Source organism: Carex rostrata, chromosome 10, assembly GCF_964058835.1.
Source record: "Carex rostrata chromosome 10, lpCarRost1.2, whole genome shotgun sequence".
Lineage (NCBI taxonomy): Eukaryota > Viridiplantae > Streptophyta > Magnoliopsida > Poales > Cyperaceae > Carex > Carex rostrata.
In genome coordinates, this window is record NC_135927.1 from 9361974 (window position 1) to 9382641 (window position 20668).

Sequence of the window (20668 nt, forward strand, 5' to 3'; positions counted from 1 at the left end):
TAAAGCCGCAGCACGGTGCCAAATTGTAATATGCATAGTACCATAGACTCACTCTTCTGTTATATCTTAATTAACTCATACGGGACTGAACCCAAAATGGAGTAGAATCAAGTCAGGCTGCAACAGAAGAATTGAGCCATTAAAAGTGAAATCTTTGTTGACACCTTCAGACAATGACTGGCCGGACTTGCGTAGACTTTATCTTTTTTACATTCTAACAAACCATTCGGAATCATTATAGCAGTACGGCCCTTTTTTTAGATGAGCCTTTGCTGGTTGAGTGATATAGAGCGAAGCCCAAGTCATCAATCTCATGGTTTCTGTTATATACTGGACTAAATTGAGGTGCATTACAGCAATGGAAGTTTATAATACTACGTACGGCCACATTGATTGTCATGTATAATTCTTTTCTTAAAGTAGATTTAAATTGACTTTTTTAATTGCCACTTGTTCAAAATGTGAGCTTCATTTTAATTTCTTTTTCTTTCTAAAGTAAGGCTATAAAGCCCAGATTTTATATTAGAAATTTGGTCCAAAAGGAGACCCAATTTTTCCACTTCATACTAGCTTTCTGAGTACAGACAAATCAGGCTGTAAGCGCTTACAGTAACAACAGAATAATGACAATAAGTGAAGCAATTGCTGCACTAATCCAATGTAATACTAATGAAATTACTTGCCGACCTGGCTAAACCCATTTATTGAAATAAAGTTGCCAATTACAACAAACAACTAAGCCATTTAATTATAAATGTACCAACTAAGATCATGATAAAGGTGCTTGCTACAATGACACCGATGCAGAAGCAACGTCTGACATGGATTTCATTTCCTTCCACACTTTGGTCGACAGATCCGGTCTATTCTTTCTCTTTAGATCGCTGCATCTAAGGCCCAATGAAAGCATCTTCTTAGCCTCCTTAAAAGGCCAGGGACCTGCCGAAGCATCAATTAATGCGTTCAATGTACCTTTCCTTTGTGCCTCCTGCACCAAGTTTCTTATTCCCCGGGGGTGTTTGCATGTCACTAGCCGCAACAACATAATACCAAATGAATAAACATCATATTGAGGAGTTAACTTCCCTATTGACAAGAACTCCGGGTCCATGTAGGCAAGTGTTCCTTTTGGACAATCAGTCCAGTGGTATGGCACACTTGCGCTAGCTGTCCAATTAAGTTCACGACAGAGGCCAAAATCGCCGATTTTGCTAACATCATTCAAATCAAGAAGGATGTTGTCAGGCTTGAGATCGCCATGCACAATACCATGAGGTTTGCTACAGTGTAAGAAGCTTAGTGCAGAGCAGATCTCAAATGCAATGCGAATTCTGGCTTGCCATTGGAGGGGCAAAGTATTGTTTTTGCACCGAAGGCGGTCTTCCAAGGTACCATTTGGTAAATACTCATAAATAACTGCACGGGTCTCTGCACAAGCCCCTATAAGCGTCACAAGGTTGGGATGCCGTAACTTGCTAAGAATTTCAATCTGTGAAGTTCAAATAAATAATTCGTCATTAACTACAAATATTAATCTCCTAGTGTGTAACAGGGCAATGCTAAGAACTGTGCAAATTTTAGTACAGACACCAAAGAAAATCCTAAAAGAATATTGTACAAAATGTGTATATTATTTGATGTTCTTCAGTCATTCCTTTATGTACTTTGCGTCATGTGTATTGATGGTTGCTTATCATTTCTTTTTTTACATATCAATATAAATTGTCCAAAAATACCCTAACAAAATTTATATTTCATCCTTTGATGGTAGAAATTGGAATTACATTTTCATATTTGAGGGATCAACTTGTGTTAGAGTGAAATTACAAGCAGGTAGAAAAAAACCATCAAGATATTTAAAGGTTCAAATCGACTATAAATTTAGTTTGGAGCTTTTTAACGAGGTTTCGAAGAGGCTTCCTCTTCCTCTGTCCAGTTATTACCTCTTTCTTGCTGTTATGTACTCAAAGTAAAGTTGCACTCGAATTCTGTACAAGTAAATATATATAAATATACTTGTGGAAATTACCTCCTGATGAAATTCTTTCGCTCCTTGACTGCTTGCGTCTTTCATAATCTTTATTGCAATGTTAGTATTGTGGAGGATCCCCTTGTATACAATACCAAACCCACCTTCTCCAAGTTTAAATGACTCATCAAAATTGTTGGTCGCATCTCGGAGATCAGATGAGCTGTAATCAGTAAAGTATCCTACATATTGGCTACCAGGAACTTGTTGCTCTGTCAATTGGCGCAACTCTTCAACTTCTTTTCTAGCATAATCTCTTTCTGACATTAGCTGTTCTATGAGTTTCTGGGCCTTTAAAAGTTCAAGTTGAACGGCAGGACTCTCTTCATTTGCATTGTCTGGGTTATTCTGTATGTTCTTCTTTTCAGCTGTAGAAGAAGTTCTGTCATCTCTCTGCATTTAAGAAGCAGATTAAAATCTATAGATATATTGAGGCTGGACAATGGTGCTATGCCTAAAACTAATCAATTGGTTCTCTCGAAATGACTGATATGAAACAGTCAAGGTAATATATTCTTGGGCTAAGTATTGTTTTTGAATCCTAGATGGTTTTCTAGGATACCATTTGGTAGGTACTCTTAAATAAGTGCACGGGTAATTGCACATTCCCCTATGAGTATCACGAAGTTTGGATGCTGAACTCTGCTTAGAATTTTATCCTATGTTGTTTAAATTAAATAACTTCTGGTTAATTGAAAATATAGTCTCCCGAGACCTAGATATGTAATTGTGAGATGCCATATAGATTAAAACAATCAATACATTATAAATATTTTAATTGACTATGAAATATTTACAGGTATATAGTGTTGAAGTGTCAGCACCGAAGGGCCCAAGGCCCAAAATTAGTTTTCATGAAGATATCAAGAATTGTCTAGAAACTATCAAATAAAATATCTTGTAGTGTAAGATGTAGGAAAATCTAGAAGTGTCCAAAAACATCTTAGGTCTAGATGTTTCTTTAGCTCTAATGGAGCAAGTATAAATAGGGTGCCTTGCTCCTCATTTTAACCATCCAAGCAAGAAAGCAATCTTGGGTCATATAAGTAGTATAGTGTTGTAGTAGTTTGGAGGTGTAGGATAATATAAGTAGTAGAGGGTGTAATTTTGGAGGTTAGATTATTAAGTAGTAGAGTTGTAAGAATATCTTCAGAGAGTAATAAAATTAGTTTCAATATAGTGTCTCTACTCAACAAAGTGGTATCAGAGCCAGGTTAGGTCCTGTTGGCTAGAAGGTTCGGATAATCCGTGAGTCTGTTGTTGTGTCAAAGGTCCTGCTGATTAGGAGCTTTTTGTAATCCCTTAATACATCATGGTGTCGAAATGTCAGACTTGAGTGGCATGAGTGGTTTGATCGAGAAGTTGAATAATTATAATTATAGAGACTGGCGTATGTGTATTAAGTCATATCTGCAGGGGCAAGATTTGTGGGAGATTGTCGGTGGCAATGAGATCGAACCGCCACCGAATTCGATCCGAGCTTATAAGAAGTGGAAGGTGAAGGCGGGCCCAGCGTTATTTGTGTTGAAGGCTACGGTGGACAAGAGCCTACTATCTCATATTGAAGATGTGGAGACACCAAAAGAGGCATGGGATGTTTTTGCCGCGTTGTTTTCAAGGAAGAACACAAGTCGGCTGCAACTGCTCGAGAGGGAGCTGATGAATATCTCCCAAGGTGACAAGACTGTAAGTGAGTTTTTTCTTAAAGTAAAAAATTTGTGCAGGGAGGTTGAGCAGCTAGACGCCAATGCAAAAATTGGCGAGGATAGAATGCGGCGGATAATCCTGAATGGCATGAGGCCAGAGTACAGCGCCTTCATCACGGCAATTCAAGGATGGGCGATGCAACCAACCTTGTTGGAACTAGAGAATTTGTTGGCCAGTCAGGAAGCTCTTGCCAAGCAGCTGGCAGGTTTGACGGTAAAGCACGAAGAGGAGAAGGCTTTGTATAGTGGTCGACGTGGAGAGTCGAGCAGAGACCGGTATCGACGACAACCTGAGACGGAGAAGGTTTGTCATGAACAATGCAAGAGGTGTTCATGTTCAGGGGGAGCTCCTAGAGGCCAAGAGGGCAAAGGAGCCGATGGCGGTGAATACCGGAGTAGAAGAGTGGAGTGCTACAATTGCGGACGACGAGGGCACTATGCGAGAGAGTGTCAGTTCAGGAAGAATGAAGGAAACTTTGTGGTGACCACGAAGGAGAAGGCAACAGAAGAGGTCCCAAGTGAAGAAGAGTGGGACGCAGTAGCGGCTGTTGCGATGCAGTCAGTGGCCGACGTAGAGGACGTCGAAGAGGCTGGTGAGCCTGAGGATGAGGAGATCAATTTTGAGTCATGGTTCTTTGAAGAACCAGTTGAAGAATCGGTCAAGAAGGAGACCGAAGTTATGAGGTGCACAGTGGCTGATGAGGAGAAGCCACAAGAGAGCACTGAACTGGAGGCCATCACCAAGAAGGGTGATGATGACGAGATGACACAGAAGAGTGTCGCTGTTGTGGAGAAGACTATAGGACGAGAGTTTGTGCAAGAAGATGCAGCTTGTATGATGATCTATCGAGAGAAGAAAGCTCGGCGACGACTTGTGCCAAAGCAGCGTGACAAGAAGATTCCAGAAACTTCTCTTGTGAAGATGACTATTCTGGAAGATCGACCGGAGACGTTTGAGCAACTTCAAGCTCAGAAAATTAAAAGAAACAACAAGAAGCATGATGACCCAGATGGACGCGGAGTACCGAAGATTAAGACAACACCAAGTCGGTGTTGAGGGGGAGTGTTGAAGTATCAGCACCGAAGGGCCCAAGGCCCAAAATTAGTTTTCATGAAGATATCAAGAATTGTCTAGAAACTACCAAATAAAATATGTTGTAGTGTAAGATGTAGGAAAATCTAGAAGAGCCCAAAAATATCCTAGGTCTAGATGTTTCTTTGCCTCTCATGAAGCAAGTATAAATAGGGTGCCTTGCTCCTCATTTTAACCATCCAAGCAAGAAAGCAATCTTGGATCATATAAGTAGTATAGTGTTGTAGTAGTTTGGAGGTGTAGGATAATATAAGTAGTAGAGGGTGTAATTTTGGAGGTTAGATTATTAAGTAGTAGAGTTGTAAGAATATCTTGAGAGAGTAATAAAATTAGTTTCAATATAGTGTCCCTACTCAACGTAGAGCTTTCCCAAGAGTGTTTGTGAAAGGCCTGAAAATTAAGAAGAATCCCTCTTGTTTTCTCGTTGTTTTATATATTCCTTGTCATTTACTCGTGTCAAATTAAAGTTGCATTTAAATTTTATTTAAATAAGTTTGTATAAATGTACTTACTAAGGTCGATATCTTCTGATTCAACTCTTTTGTTCCATGGCTGATTCCTTTCAGCTTCTTTATGGCAACAGTACTAATTTTCTGGAGGCCCTTATACATAATGCCAAACCCATCTTCTCCAAGTTTAGATGACTCCTGGATATTCTTGGTTGCATCTTGGAGCTCTGAGTAGCTGCATGTCGGAAAGTTTGGCTTGGAAAGCCAGTATGACTCATCCTCTGTTTTCTCTGATCTTCCTATACGGTGCATGTTCTGGTGATTCAATTAACAGAAATCACATACGATTTAACTAGCAAAATAATGGATCATCAGAAGATGTCTAATATTAAACTAAAAAAAAAGAATGTAAACAGGTAACATAAGGAAATCATTTTGTAGAATAATATTTGATGTGTTCGGCAATATAAGAAAATCATTTTTTAATAACACCATATCTATGAAAATGTTATCATCTAAAAGATGTTGTGGGCATTAAAAAAAAAATGAGAGGGGGGAGCGTTATATAACTATACCTCTTCAAGAAAGTCGTTTAGAAATGTTAATAAATGTCCATCTTCATCCATGGCTCTTCTCCAAATGAACTTCTCTGAATCTTCCGTCTTTTCCTCTTGAGAATTCAATTCAGTTGAAACTAACTGCGAAGTTTCCAAACCTGTAGTCTTTTGACACCAAAACAACATTATAAGTACAACGAAGGAATAACATTATAGATACATGGATGTAGTACTGAGGCTAGTCTTTATTCCATTTATATGTTTCATAAAGTTCTAATGAAGATGCATTCTCATTTTTTTCTTCCTTTAAACCATATTTTTTTTTCTAAACGCATGCATTAACACTCTTAAGTACGGCAAATATTATGACAACTGAGATTGTATGTGCACAAGTAGTAATACTTACCAGGCCGTTTATCATTTGGTCTGTGCCCATTACATTTTGTTGTCTTGCATGCATAGCACAACCCCTTGCAACGTGCTCAAAATGTGTCGTCTTGCTTAGTTTTTTACCAAAAATTTTAGTCACAATGTCAATAATTGCTGGAATGGAGCATCCTTTTCCAACGACTTCTATTAATTCGATCTTCTCCACATTCAACCTGGATTCCATCAACGCTTTTTTCAAGGCCACCTCAATTTTTTTCAATATCGAAATGGTCAACCTTTTAAAATCTTTCCTCTTCATGGACCCCTTAACAGTTATTGAACCGTAAAAGTTCTCAATGCAAAAGGATGCCTCATTTTTTGTGCTTAGATCGTACTTCAATATCTCACAAGCCTCACTAAGTTTAACACAAGCACTGCCGTATTCAGACACATCAATATTATACTCCTTTCTAATCTTAGATGCAAAATGCTTAAACAACACTTTATCAAATTCCCTTCCTCCTAACGATCTGGCATAACCCTTGTACAAAATATTTGTATACCTTACCATGTCATCGTGCTTCCCTATGAACTCAGCAAAGCAAACTTGCATACTGGCATGGCCAATATCAACAAATGCCACGATACCCTGAGATTCCAGTAAACGATTGCTTTCAAGTGCCAATACCATGGCTGTTGTTTCATCCAGGAGGCAGAAAGATGAAGGTAAACCAACTATTTTTGCAGCTTGAAGCACCTCCTTCTTTTGTTGATTTGTGAAGTAGATTGGAATCCCAATACAAGGAGATGCATCAGAATATTCTTTTCTTGCTAGAAATTGTGGACTCGAAATCAACATAGCTAGGATCTCAACGGGGGTGAATGCTCTGTCTTCTCCCTTGCATCTGCTGTGGACTACGGGATATCCATCGGGACCTTCAATTACTCTAAAAGGAACGTAATCAAGCTCCAATTGCAGCTCTGGATCAGAGAATTTCCTACCCAAAAGAGACTTGATCTGAGAGATCTGGGTTTTGAAGCCACAAACATTGGTCCTTGAGAAACTACAATCATTCCAATCGTCCAAACCACATATCACATGGCAACTCCAACTGCCCAGATCAATCCCCAGCATACTCATATCTGATGGTTCCAACATTATTTTTTGTTTCTGCCATGTGTAAAAATCAAGAAATCAACCCAAGTATTATAATACAAAATAACATTTAATTCACATTGCAGCATAAATTGAATTCAATCACCAAGGGTTAAATCAACTTGTTTCAGGAAAGATCCACTGGTAAATATCTATGGTTGACTTCTCATACATAGTTATTTGCTGGCAACAACCTAGTGGACCAATATTTAATTGATATTAACTAAGAGTGAGGCTATGGTATTATGCATAAGCGCATATTGGCCCGTGCTATGTGCTCAAATCTTCGGTTCAAAAGTTTTAACGGTCGATCCAAACATTAAACATGATCTCCATATGAATATATACTCGAAAACCAAATTTAAGATTTTTTTTTACTATTTTTTAGATATGTACAAAATCTGAAAATTCTGAACCATCCAAAAACAGTGATTTCTACCCATCTAAAAAAATAATATAAAAATTCTAATAATAGTTTGCAAGTACATATTCATATGGAGATCAGGTGAACGGTTCAGATCGACCATTAGATTTTTGAAAACAAAAATATTGATCCGTAGTATGGACCAATCCGCGCTATGCATAGTATGGTTTATTTTTGGACCATTTAAGCATTGTATCAAGGTTTCTCCCATTATATTGAGCCCTTGTGTTGTGCCCCACACAATAGCCTGGATCTTAAAAAATATATGTCTGACATGAACCTAGTGTCAATTTTATCAATTTTGTTTGAACTTGCTTAAGCTTTTTATTTGGTTTTGTTTAAGGGGGCATAAGTGCGAAACCTTGTGTATCATACATCTTAAAGAAGCATGTGAAAACTGAAACAGAAACTACAACCCGACTTTTATCAAATATATAGATGTTATTGGAGTAGAACAAGGGTGTTCCTAAGTTTATTAAGTTTCTTTGTGAACTCAATTCTAAAATCTATCAGATTAATTTCAAATAACGAATCTGAACTATTAAAATCCATCTACTTTACGAGTAATGCGTCTACATGTGAAAATTTTAAATTTTCGAACTAATTTTATCTAGAGTCAAGTGGTCAAAAAACATTCAAAATATAAAAGTATTAAAATTAATTTATAAATCTTCTAATTTTAACCACTTGACTTTATAATAAATTAATTCAGAAATCAATAATTTTCACTTGTACATCCATCAAACGTAAGGTAGAGGGATTTCAACGGTTTGAATTCATCATTTGAAGCCAATCCAATAAATTTTAAAGTTGAGATTACAAAGATACTTGATAAACTTAAGAAGAACCTAGTTATACTCCTGTTATTGTACCAAAACAAGTAAAGACACAATAAATATAAAAACATAAAAGTATAGATGGTACTAGAAGTACTTTGATAAGTTTCCATTGGTAGGTTGCCCATCCCAATTACTTAAGACTAAAGCATTTTTGCTTAATGCATTGTGTGCATGCAATTTGACTGATAGAATAATTTTTTTGGCTACGTGCATGCAATTTGACATATAGAATAATTTTTTCAATACCCATGCTACAGTACCCGTACTGTACTCACTCTACAATACCTACACTATACCCACGCTACAGTACCCGCACTTAGAATAATGATGTATTATGATCCCCACTAATTATATGGTCTCCACTAATTATTATTATAAAAAGATATTTTATAGTCTCAACTAATTATTATTCTAAAATTTCACCATTTCTCTGTGTTCCCCATTAATTATATGGTCCCCTTTTCACAGTTCTCGTCCTCGTTCCCACGTCAAACTTTCTCTAATAAAAATAGTTAACCTCATAGGAATAAATACTTAAGTGCATAGGTATAAATATTTTCAAAACTTAGATATTAATTGTTACATCTCGTCAAATGAAAATGTGAAAATTTCTCTTTAAATTAGAAAAAATACGAAAAATTTGCAAAAATTCAAACCTTCTAATAGATAATTAAGTGAGGTAATTAAAAATATTTTCGTGACATTAGATGGTTTCACTAAAACTTATTTGACAAAAATAGATATACATACATACATATATATATATATATATATATAGAGGTGGGCTACGTTGAGTTGCGTAGTAAAACGCGTTTCTACTTCACGCCGTATTTTTATTTTGAAAGTTCAAACGACCGATCCGAACCGTTAGATGTTTAATCCATATTGAAATGTGCTTGGAGACCAAATTTTACATTTTTTGGAATTTTTTTACTATTTATTAAGCAATTTTGAAAGTCACTGATCTGATGGTCCAGAAAATTTTACTGTTTTTTACTGTTCACAGCAAAACAGCAATTTTAAAAAACGCTTAATAAATAGTAAAAAAATTCCAAAAAATGTAAAATTTGGTCTCCAAGCACATTTCAATATGGAGAACAAGATGAACGGTTCGGATCAACGTTTTGAACATAAAAATCACAAAATATGAGCGTGAAGTAAAATAGTCGCTTTACTTCGCAACTCACCGTAGCCCACCTCATATATATATATATATATATTATTAATTTCATAGCTTCAAATTAGTTAGAAATTTTTAGTCGAATAATGTATATACCATTGTATACTAGAAATCAGAAACCAAATCTTCATTCAAAATACTAATTAGTGAATTAATATTTTTAGTGGATCGCTTTCAAATTTCTTACCCTTATCCATTCTATTTTATTATATTATTTTCTTCTATTTTTCCTCTTGAAACTTCTCCTGTACGGATGAGTAACTTCTTATTTTATTCATGTCCATCTCTACGTGGCAAACAGAGAGTGATTGAGCCGCATGAAATATATATCATGACTAAGCTGGTTTCTCTCTTCTCTCTCAATATGCTAATGAACATGTTTTTCTTCCCCTTGTTATCTCTTGTTCTATTATCCAATATATGGCCGGTATACGTTCTTCTTGCGTGAGCGTGTGTTGTTGACAATCTAAATTGAAGTGATAGCTGGTGGCAGAGACGCATACCAATTCGGCAATTCCTTTCTCTTTTCTCTCTCTTGGTTGCACCAAGACACATGCGTAGGCCTAAATACATGAAGTTAAACTTAATGATATTTTCGAGAGCATCGAATACTCAGGAACGGGTCACTATACTTTTCCTATATTATCATATGCGGGGTTATTGGACTTGTTTGATATTACATTTTTAAGAATTAAATTGTTATTCATTTGTCATATTGAATGATTATTTGTTGCATTATTTGAGATGTGTGAATCATGTGCATAGTGTTGAGAAACAGAAGATTTGCCTCAAAGAATCATCATATGCATTTTAAGGAACAAAATCAAGCTAGCATCATGCAATAGCTGTCAAGCTAAATATAGTACCTAGCAAGATTTGAGTATTTGCATATTCAGAAATTGTAATTTAGGCAAGTAGGCAACAGCTAGAGAAATTGTAATTTAGGCAACTAGGCAACGGCTAGTTTCCTCTCCTCAATTATAAAGAGGCATGATATACATTGTAAGAAAGACAAAATATATAAAATAGTTATTCATCATTTCAAAATTCTAGATGGTATCAGAGCAACATCTGTACCAGTGATCGATACAGAGCAACAACCCACAACAACACAAACACACAAACTGGTAATTTAATTACCAGAGCAACAATGGCAGAAAAAATTCAGATCGATGCCAATACTTCTCTAAAATTAACCCCCATGTTACTCAATGGCAAAAACTACCAGTCGTGGTCCAAATCAGCGATAATTTCACTCAAGGGCAAAGGCAAGTATGGGTACATCACAGGCGACAAGAAAAAATCTGATGCAAACTCAGATGAATAGGAAATCCATGACAATCTGATAATGTCATGGCTCCTAAACTCCATGGAACCAGAAATCAGCGAGCTTTTCTTACATGGTACCGACACCTCAGCCAAGATGTGGACAGCCATCACCAAAATGTTCGGTAAACAAAATAACTTTGCCCATATTTTCCAAATCAAACACGACATCATTCATATCAAACAAAACCAGAAACCCATCACACAGTACTTTGGGGCAATGAAATCAAAATGGGACGAATTGGATGTCCATCAACCTGAAACCACAGACCCAGAACAAATCGGAGAAAGAAAAAATCAAGATCGCATTTTTCAGTTTTTAACAAACCTGGACCAGAGCTATGAACAAGTGCGGCAACAAATCCTTTTCGGGGCCAACCTTCCCTCTCTCGAATCCATCGTCTCCCTACTAGAACAGGAGGAATCAAGGCGAGATGCCATGAATACCAATACCCAGACCGGCGACAACTCAGAAAACCAAGCTTTTCTCTCATACAACAAACCTCAAAACCCTACCTCCCAAAATAATAAGGATCAATCAAGCAGTTCAGAGAGGTGTGAGTGTTGCAAGAAAACCGGCCACAACAAGGAACGGTGTTGGTTCCTTCACCCACATCTTAGACCGAAGAAGTGGAAAAGAGGCGGCGATCGGGATGGAGAGAAACGAAAGGGGGAGAAGGAAAAGAAGGGATACGCGGCTCAGGGGTCTGGGCTTCTCTCCTCTTCTGGCGCGAAAAATGAACTCGGTCCAGGTGAACCAAGCTCCACCGAAACTGGAGAGGATTCTATGCGGCAACTGATGACGCAGCTGTCTGTGATGCTTGCTAGACAGAACACTAATTCATGTGGTATTGCTTTAAATTCAGTTAAATTTTTGCCTAACAGTCAATTAATAATAGATACAGGTGCTACTGACCATATGATATACAATAAGGAATTATTTAAGACCTTAGAAATGTGCAAAAATGACCAATATCTTTTAGTTGCCAATGGAACCAAGGTACCCGTTACTGGTATAGGCACCATTAATCTCTTCTCCAAAGAAATTAAAAATGTTCTATACATAAATTCATTTACAACAAATCTAATTTCTGTAAGTAAAATAACACAAGAATTTAATTGTGATGTACTGTTTTCAAAAACAAATGTTAAATTTCAGGACCAAACAACAGGGATGATGATTGGTGAGGGATTCTATGACAAAGGACTTTATATTTTGAATTATCAGTTTAATTTATGCGCAACCAAACAAACTAGCGAAAACGAATTGTGGCACAAGAGACTTGGACATCCTTCTGATAGAATTTTAAATTTCTTCTTAAATTTTCCTTTAAATAATTGTGTTAATTGCGATGTGTGCAAATTAGCTAAACAAACTAGGCTTCCATTTTCATTATCAATTAGCAAGAGTAAAGCACCGTTTGAATTAATACATTCTGATGTATGGGGACCCGCTCCTACTACTTCATATAATCAATTTAGATATTTTGTTTTATTTATTGATGATTTTTCTTGTGCTACTTGGTTATATTTGCTTAAATCAAAAGGTGAAGTTTTTGTATGCTTTCAAGAATTTGCAACTTTGGTAGAAAACCAATTTAATGCAAAAATTAAAATATTTAGATCTGATAATGGCACATAATTTGTTAATAATAATTTTACTCAATATTTTAAAAATAAAGAAATTTTACATCAAACGACTTGTATAAATACACCCGAACAAAATGGAGTATCCGAAAGAAAAAATAGGCATTTGTTAGAAATGACAATAGCACTTTTGTTTCAAATGAATGTCCCAAGGCAATATTGGTCAGATGCAGTACTCACGGCCACATATTTAATTAATAGACTCCCTAGTGTTAAGTTAGAAAATAAAAGTCCTTTAGAAATTCTTTACCAAAGAAAAATCAATATTGACCATCTAAGGATTTTCGGTTGTGTGTGCTTTGTTCATAAAAAAAGAAAAGATAAATTTGACTCAACATCAACAAAAGTTATTTTTTTAGGATATTCAACACATAAAAAGGGATATAAGTGTTATGACCCAATTAATAAAAAAATGTTCATCTCAAGGGATGTTATTTTTAATGAAAATGAAACTTATTTTTTAAAGGAAGAGATTAGTGAGCCTATTACCAATAGTCAAAATAGAGTATTGTTACCAACCAACCATACTCAAGATGTGATAACCTTGACCGAAAATGAAAATAGAGATGAAAATAATATAAGTGAGCAAACAAATGAAATGGAAGAAAGAAACAATCCTACTAATGACAATCATGAGAATGATGAAGAAATTAGTGTAAGAAGGTCTTCAAGGACAATTCAACCATCCACCACACTTCGAGACTTTGTGACTTACAAGGTAATGTATCCTATTCAAGATTTTATTTCTTATGACAAAATTTCAACAAATTACAAAGCCTTCTTGACATCTCTCTCTAAACAAGAAGAACCAAAAATTTTTCAAGAGGCTTTAAGTCAACCGGTATGGTGTGAAGCCATGAAAGAAGAACTTAGGGCATTAGAAAAAAATAATACTTGGGTTATTATGCCTTTACCAAAAGACAAAAAATCAGTTGGGTGCAAATGGGTGTACAAAATAAAATATAATAGTGAAGGTACCACAGAAAGATATAAAGCTAGATTGGTGGCCAAAGGATACACAAACTTATGATATTGACTATCATGAAACCTTTGCTCCAGTTGCGAAAATGAACACTGTTAGGATTTTATTATCAGTAGCAACAAATAATGGTTGAAACCTTTACCAAATGGACGTAAAAATATTTTTCTTCAAGGAACACTTGAAGAAGAAGTTTATATGAACCTAACATCTGGTCATGAGAGAGAGAAAGATTCTAATCTTGTTTGTAGGTTAAAAAAAATCCATATATGGCTTGAAGCAATCTCCAAGGGCATGGTATGGAAAACTTAGTTTTTTTCTTAAATCATGTGGTTTTACAATTAGCAGTGCTGATAATTTCCTTTTCACCAAACACAATAATGGCAATATTGTGATTGTATTAGTTTATGTAAATGACATAATTGTTATAGGAAATAATGAAACAGAGATTAACATGATTAAATGTCAGTTGAAGAAAAATTTTGATATAAAAGATTTAGGAATATTGAAATATTTCCTAGGCATTGAAGTAGCTCATTCAACCAAAGGTTTATTTATCTCTCAAAGAAAATATGCACTAGACCTTCTTAAAGAAACAGGTAAGATAGGATCAAAACCTGCTTCAACATCTATTGAATATAAATGCAAATTAAATACCGAGGATGGAGAACCATTAGAAGATATAAATCAATTTCAAAGACTTGTAGAAAAATTGATATATTTAACAGTAACTAGACCTGACATCTCATTTGCTGTTAGTCAAATTAGTAAGTTCATGCATTCACCAAGAACACCACATTTAGAAGCGATAAATAGAATTCTAAGATACATAAAAGGATCACCTGCAAAGGGAATATGGATGAAAAATAATAATTCTAACGAAGTGTGTGGCTATTCCGATGCAGATTGGGCAGGAAGCTTCGATAGAAAATCAACTACTGGCTTTTGCACATTTGTAGATGGAAATCTAGTCACATGGAAGAGTAAGAAGCAAAATGTCGTAGCAAGATCAAGTGCTGAGGCAGAATATCGAGCTATGTATCAACAGCTAGTGAACTAACTTGGGTTAGACAAGTGCTAACCGATTTGAATATTACAAATCATGAACCTATAAAAATATTTTGTGATAATCAAGCGGCTAGACATATTGCATCTAATCCAGTTTTTCACGAAAGAACCAAGCACATTGAAGTCGATTGTCATTTCGTGAGAGAAAAAAATCAGGCAAAAGAATCGAAACACCATATGTGAAGAGTCAGGACCAACTTGTTGATATCTTCACAAAAGGGCTAGAACCAGGACCATTTTATAAAATTACAAGCAAGTTAGGATTGATCGATATTTACAATCCTAACTTGAGGGGGAGTGTTGAGAAATAGAAGATTTGCCTCAGAGAATCATCATAGGCATTTTAAGGAACAAAATCAAGCTAGCATCATGCAATAGCTGTCAAGCTAAATATAGTACCTAGCAAGATTTGAGTATTTGCATATTCAGAAATTGTAATTTAGGCAACTAGGCAACGACTATTTTCCTCTCCTCAATTATAAAGAGGCATGATATACATTATAAGAAAGACAGAATATATAAAATAGTTATTCATCATTTCAAAATTCTAGACATAGCCAAATCAAATTATAACTGGATTTGTGTGATACTGTTGACCTATCATTTTGAATGGTTTATCGTTTTGTGTGTTCTCCTATTTTGGACTACGGTCGAAAGTCACCATAAATTTATGATGATTACTAACTTATCAAAGTCAATTGCTGGACATTGACTTTGAGCGATTATGCGCATATGGTGTGTGGTCAATCACATGCTAGGCGGTGATTGATCGAATCAGTCAATTGTAGGGCGTTGACTGATTGTGACAGAAACTTGGGGTGACTATAAAGAAACGTCTGATAGATATCATATCCAGTCAATTGCGAGGCGTTGACTATTTTATTTAATATGTTGGAAATTCCGAATTCTGAGTTGATTGCATGCAAAACATTATCCGACTATGAACTAGACTTTAATAAATGGTATAAGCCTGAACACTATACATGAGGGTCAGTTTAGGGGTACTATATGGTACCGACAGGTGTGGGTTTACCTTAGCCACCTGTGTGACTAGTTGGTGGATCATCTGGTTGTGTTACCAGACCTGATAATCTGAGTTTAAATCAAATAAATCTATGTTGAGCTTCATTTGAGATTCTGTGAGTTGAGATTTGATTGAATATTGTGATTGAACATTTGCATTCATTTATATATATAAACTAAACTATTAATGTCAAGTTGCGATGATTTAATTTTGGATTATGGATTGATTGCAAGTCCAGTGGCATGATTATGGCAAATTCGCACTGGGATATAATATTTATATTATTTCTCACCCCCCCATCCCTTGGGTTATTTTCAGGTTTATTATACATATACAGAGAGACAGTTCTAGATTGCATCTGACAGCATAACCACATAATATGGGGTTTTGGGTTGTTAAAACTGACAGGATGCGGGAGGCCTTTTTAAAATATCGTTTGCCGTATTGTGTCAGATAAATTTTGTTAATATTGGAATGTGGTTAATATGTAATGGTGTTATTGGTAATATATATAAAAGATCCACTGCCTTACATAGATGTCTTAACAAATATATGTGGCAGGCTGTTATACTCGATTTGGGGTGTGACATTCACCAATGAATAGTCAACAATCATACGAAAACACAAAACTTGGAGCCTTCAAGTCTAAAGTTGACTTAAGTTCCATAAAAAAGGAATTTCTATAGTTGAAGTCTCATAATTATCTTCTAAGAATTAAATGGAAATTAACAAACCAAATAATCCGGATTAAAAGCATATTGTCATCAGGACAGGCAGAGAGCAATTAATAAAATGTATGTTTTTTATTAATTAAGTAAATTCTATATAGTTTACTTCATTGGTAGGCCAACCGGCAACGATATATGTTTGATTGAAGTTAAAAACTATAAAGGAATGATCATAATGCTCTATTTATTGATTTACAATTTGCTCAACAATGCAGCATACTGCTCTGCTTTGATTTTTATTAATAAGTTATGTAATCCAAACTGAAGCATCCATAATCTAATCAAGCCATGATTTAATCCAAATACACCAAATACAAGTGAACTGGAGTCCAGGCAATCAGAAAATCCCCTTAACTTTGCTGAACCCAGTCCTGACTCCTGATCCAGTCTGACCACAAAACCAGCAAAACCTTTCCTGAAACTTTTATCGCCCCAACCTCACAAAAGCTAGCTGATTGGACCCTCATGATTTATTGATAATACAGCAGATGACATAAATGATTGAAGGAGAATTCTCAGAAACTTTTATACCACATATACAAACAGATTTTTAAGGGCACCATGGTTTCAGCGCTGTAAAAGAATTGAGGTTTAACCAGCTTTTAATATCACTTAATTTGTTTAAGTTGGTCTAACTCTTCTACTGAGTACTTCCCTTTAGGAGAAATTTAAGGAAATAGGTTCCAGAAGTAAGGTTCGATCTTTGATATATCCTACTTCTGAGAAATAAGCAGGTGAAAGATGCAATAGCTATTCTAACCCGACTTAATAAGCCGATTTTTTTATATATATCCAAAAATTAAATCAAATTACAAAAAATAACCGAAGCACCATTGAATTTCGATTATTACCCAATCCGGTTATCCAATAACCGGATTTGATAGAAATGTTCGGTTATCCACTCCCCGGACTCAAAATGCACAAATCTGGTTAATGGTTAACCGGATTTGTGCATTTTGCCTTCTTTTTTTTTCTTTTCTTTTTTTTGAAAAGAGAAATTTTTTTTATTTTTTATTTTTTGTATTAAATATTAGAAATATTGAATATATTTCTTTAAAAATAGATAGAATACAATATAATTTGATTTATTAGAAAAACTGTAACAAATAACCCGGATCAATATTTTTCAGATCGGATTTTTTGCGGCTGTAAGAAAAATTAATATATTTCTTTATGTGTTATTGGAAAAAAATAAAAATAATTAGATTCTGAGTTATTGATCCCGGTTCAAAAGTCACTTCTAGGTAATTCAGAAAATATTGTGATCCTTCTAGTACATTTAATTTATAAAAAGTTGTATCTATTTTTGAAAAAAATCAAAAACTTTAATTTATTTAATTATTGTTTTTCAAAAAGAATTCTCAAAATAGATACAACTTTTTATAAATTAAATGTACTAGAAATGTCACAATATTTTCTGGATTACCTAGAAGTGACTTTTGAACCGGGATCAATAACTCAGAATCTAATTATTTTTATTTTTTTCCAATAACACATAAAGAAATATATTAATTTTTTTTACAGCCGCAAAAAATCCGATCTGAAAAATATTGATCCGGGTTATTTGTTACAGTCTTTCTAATAAATCAAATTATATTGTATTCTATCTATTTTCAAAGAAATATATTCAATATTTCTAATATTTTAATACAAAAAAAAATTTCTGTTTTCAAAAAAAAAAAAAAAAAAAAGGCAAAATGCACAAATCCGGTTAACCATTAACCGGATTTGTGCATTTTGAGTCCCGGGAGTGGGTAACCGGACATTTCTATCAAATCCAGTTATTCGATAACCAGATTGGGTAATAATCGAAATTCAACGGTGCTTCGGTTATTTTTTGTAATTTGATTTAATTTTTAGATATATATAAAAAAATCGGCTTAATAAGTCACTTAATAGAACTAGAAATACTTGGGTATGATGAATACCTCCATGTTACCTTTCTTCCCCCAAATCATTCAAGAGAAGTTTATGCATGTGACTCCCTGTTTCCAACTAATTAGAACAGAATCATTTTGTCGAACACTTTGTATGCATAAAATTTTGACCAATTAAACAACGCACTTTGCATGCCAAGCCACCAGCAACCAGACATAGAACTAATTTTACGGATTTAGAACTCTTAATTAAAATAATTATGTATGCTAGAAATACTTACAAAAGCCAAATCGATGGACTACTTGTGTTGCGCTTCTCCTCTCTCACTAATTTTCTTTTGTTTTGTTTTTTTTTTTTTCTGAATTCACACGCTCTCTCTCTCCCCCCATCATATCTAACGGTAGAGGTCATCGCTCAGTCAATGCTACGCGTCGCTCAGTCAACAGTCAACGCAGAAACTTATTCACCATACATTGTAGAAACTTATCTTGTTTCTGATATTCACACACTCGGAGTTATCATTTTCACGCCACCTTTTCGGGTTTGTTATATTCGCACTTATTAGAATTTTTTTCATAAACCATAATTAATAAAATAAATCTTACGGAACCAATATGATTAAATTTTTTTTTTCAAAAATCATAAGGACCGGAGCGTTCCCACGGTCTCTAAATTTTTTTTTTCAGACCGTGGAAATCACATGGTCTTGCAAAATTTTTTATTTTTTATTTTTTATTTTTTCACTTTTTCACGAAAATTGCCACAGAAGATCCGCAAATTTTATACAGACCATGGGAACCACACGATCTACCCAAATTGAAATCAAGACCGTGGGAATGGTCCGGTCTTGATGAATATATCTCAAGACCGTGAATGTGTTGTAAATATAAATAAATACATACAAAAAAAAATTAACATTCAATATTGACAGGGATAACATGCAAACCCAATCAAATATTCACATTCATTCTATTACTTTACATTATTTATACTATATAAACCACTTATACTACTTAAAAAACAAAATAAACATAAGCCATTTATTTATACTACATGCAAATAAATCATGCATGTACATTAACTATGCAAATAAATAAATCATTCAACAATTAGTACATACATGTACACATAAACCATGCATCTACATAAACTATGCAAATAAATAAATCATTCAATAATTAGTACATGCATCTACACTAAAAAAAATCTACATGCACATAAACCATACATCTACATAAACCATAAGTAAATAATCCAAAAATTAATACATTCATCTACACTAAAAAAAACTACATACATCTGCACTAAAAAAAACTACATGCACATAAACCATACATCTACATAAAATATGCAAATAAATAAATCATCCAACAATTACTACATGCATACTAAAAAAACCTACATGCAAATAAATTACTAAAACTATTTTTTTATACTACAATTACAACATAAACCATTTATACTAATAAAAAAAATACACATAAACTATTTATACTACAAAAAGAAAAAAGTATACATAAACCATTTATTTATACTACAATTACTACATAAACCATTTATACTACATAAACAATCTATTCTACTCATTTATTCATAATTGCGTATTATTTATCAAAAATAAAAGAATTAAACACATACCTAACGAAATTTGTAGATTTGAAGCTCTTTTTGTTCCTCTTTAAAAAATATACAAACTTATGTAATTAAAATAAAAATCACTCTAATTATGAGAGTACAAAAAAAAAATTTAGATGATGGAAGGAAGGAAGAAAGAAGAGGGAAGGAAAAAATGGGGAAGAAACGCAGTGAGGAAGAAGGCTCTCACGGTCTCGGGTAGGAAAAAACAAAAATGAAGACCGGACCGTGGGGTTCCCACGGTCTTGCAAATTTTTTTCAGATATTCTGTGGCAATTTTCGTGAAAGTGTGGAAAAATAAAAAAAAAATAAAAAATTTGCAAGACCGTGTGGTTCTCACGGTCTGGAAAAAAAAAATTTAGAAACCGTGGAAAGTCCACGGTCCTTATGCTTTTTGAAAAAAAAAATAATCATATTGGTTCCGTAACATTAATTTTTTTAATTATGGTTTATGAAAAAAATTCCACTTATTAACCCATTATTGTACAAAGTTCTTTATTGAATTAACTTTTTCTTGCACCCAACAATTCTCACTAATTTAACTTTCCTAAATTTCAATTTAATAAAATAAATAAATCTCT

General features: G+C 34.4%; 1 protein-coding gene across 1 annotated transcript; it reads right to left on the reverse strand.

Annotated features, from left to right (window-relative positions):
* Positions 1-606: 606 nt before the first annotated feature.
* LOC144560094 (uncharacterized) lies at positions 607-18858 on the reverse strand. Its single transcript, XM_078309246.1, has 6 exons — positions 18733-18858; positions 6241-7374; positions 5853-5999; positions 5341-5592; positions 2030-2422; positions 607-1489 (listed from the first exon to the last, which is right to left on the reverse strand). The coding sequence occupies exons 2-6, from the start codon at positions 7360-7362 to the stop codon at positions 788-790; spliced, it is 2616 nt and encodes an 871-aa protein (XP_078165372.1). The 5' UTR covers positions 7363-7374; positions 18733-18858; the 3' UTR covers positions 607-787.
* Positions 18859-20668: the final 1810 nt, after the last annotated feature.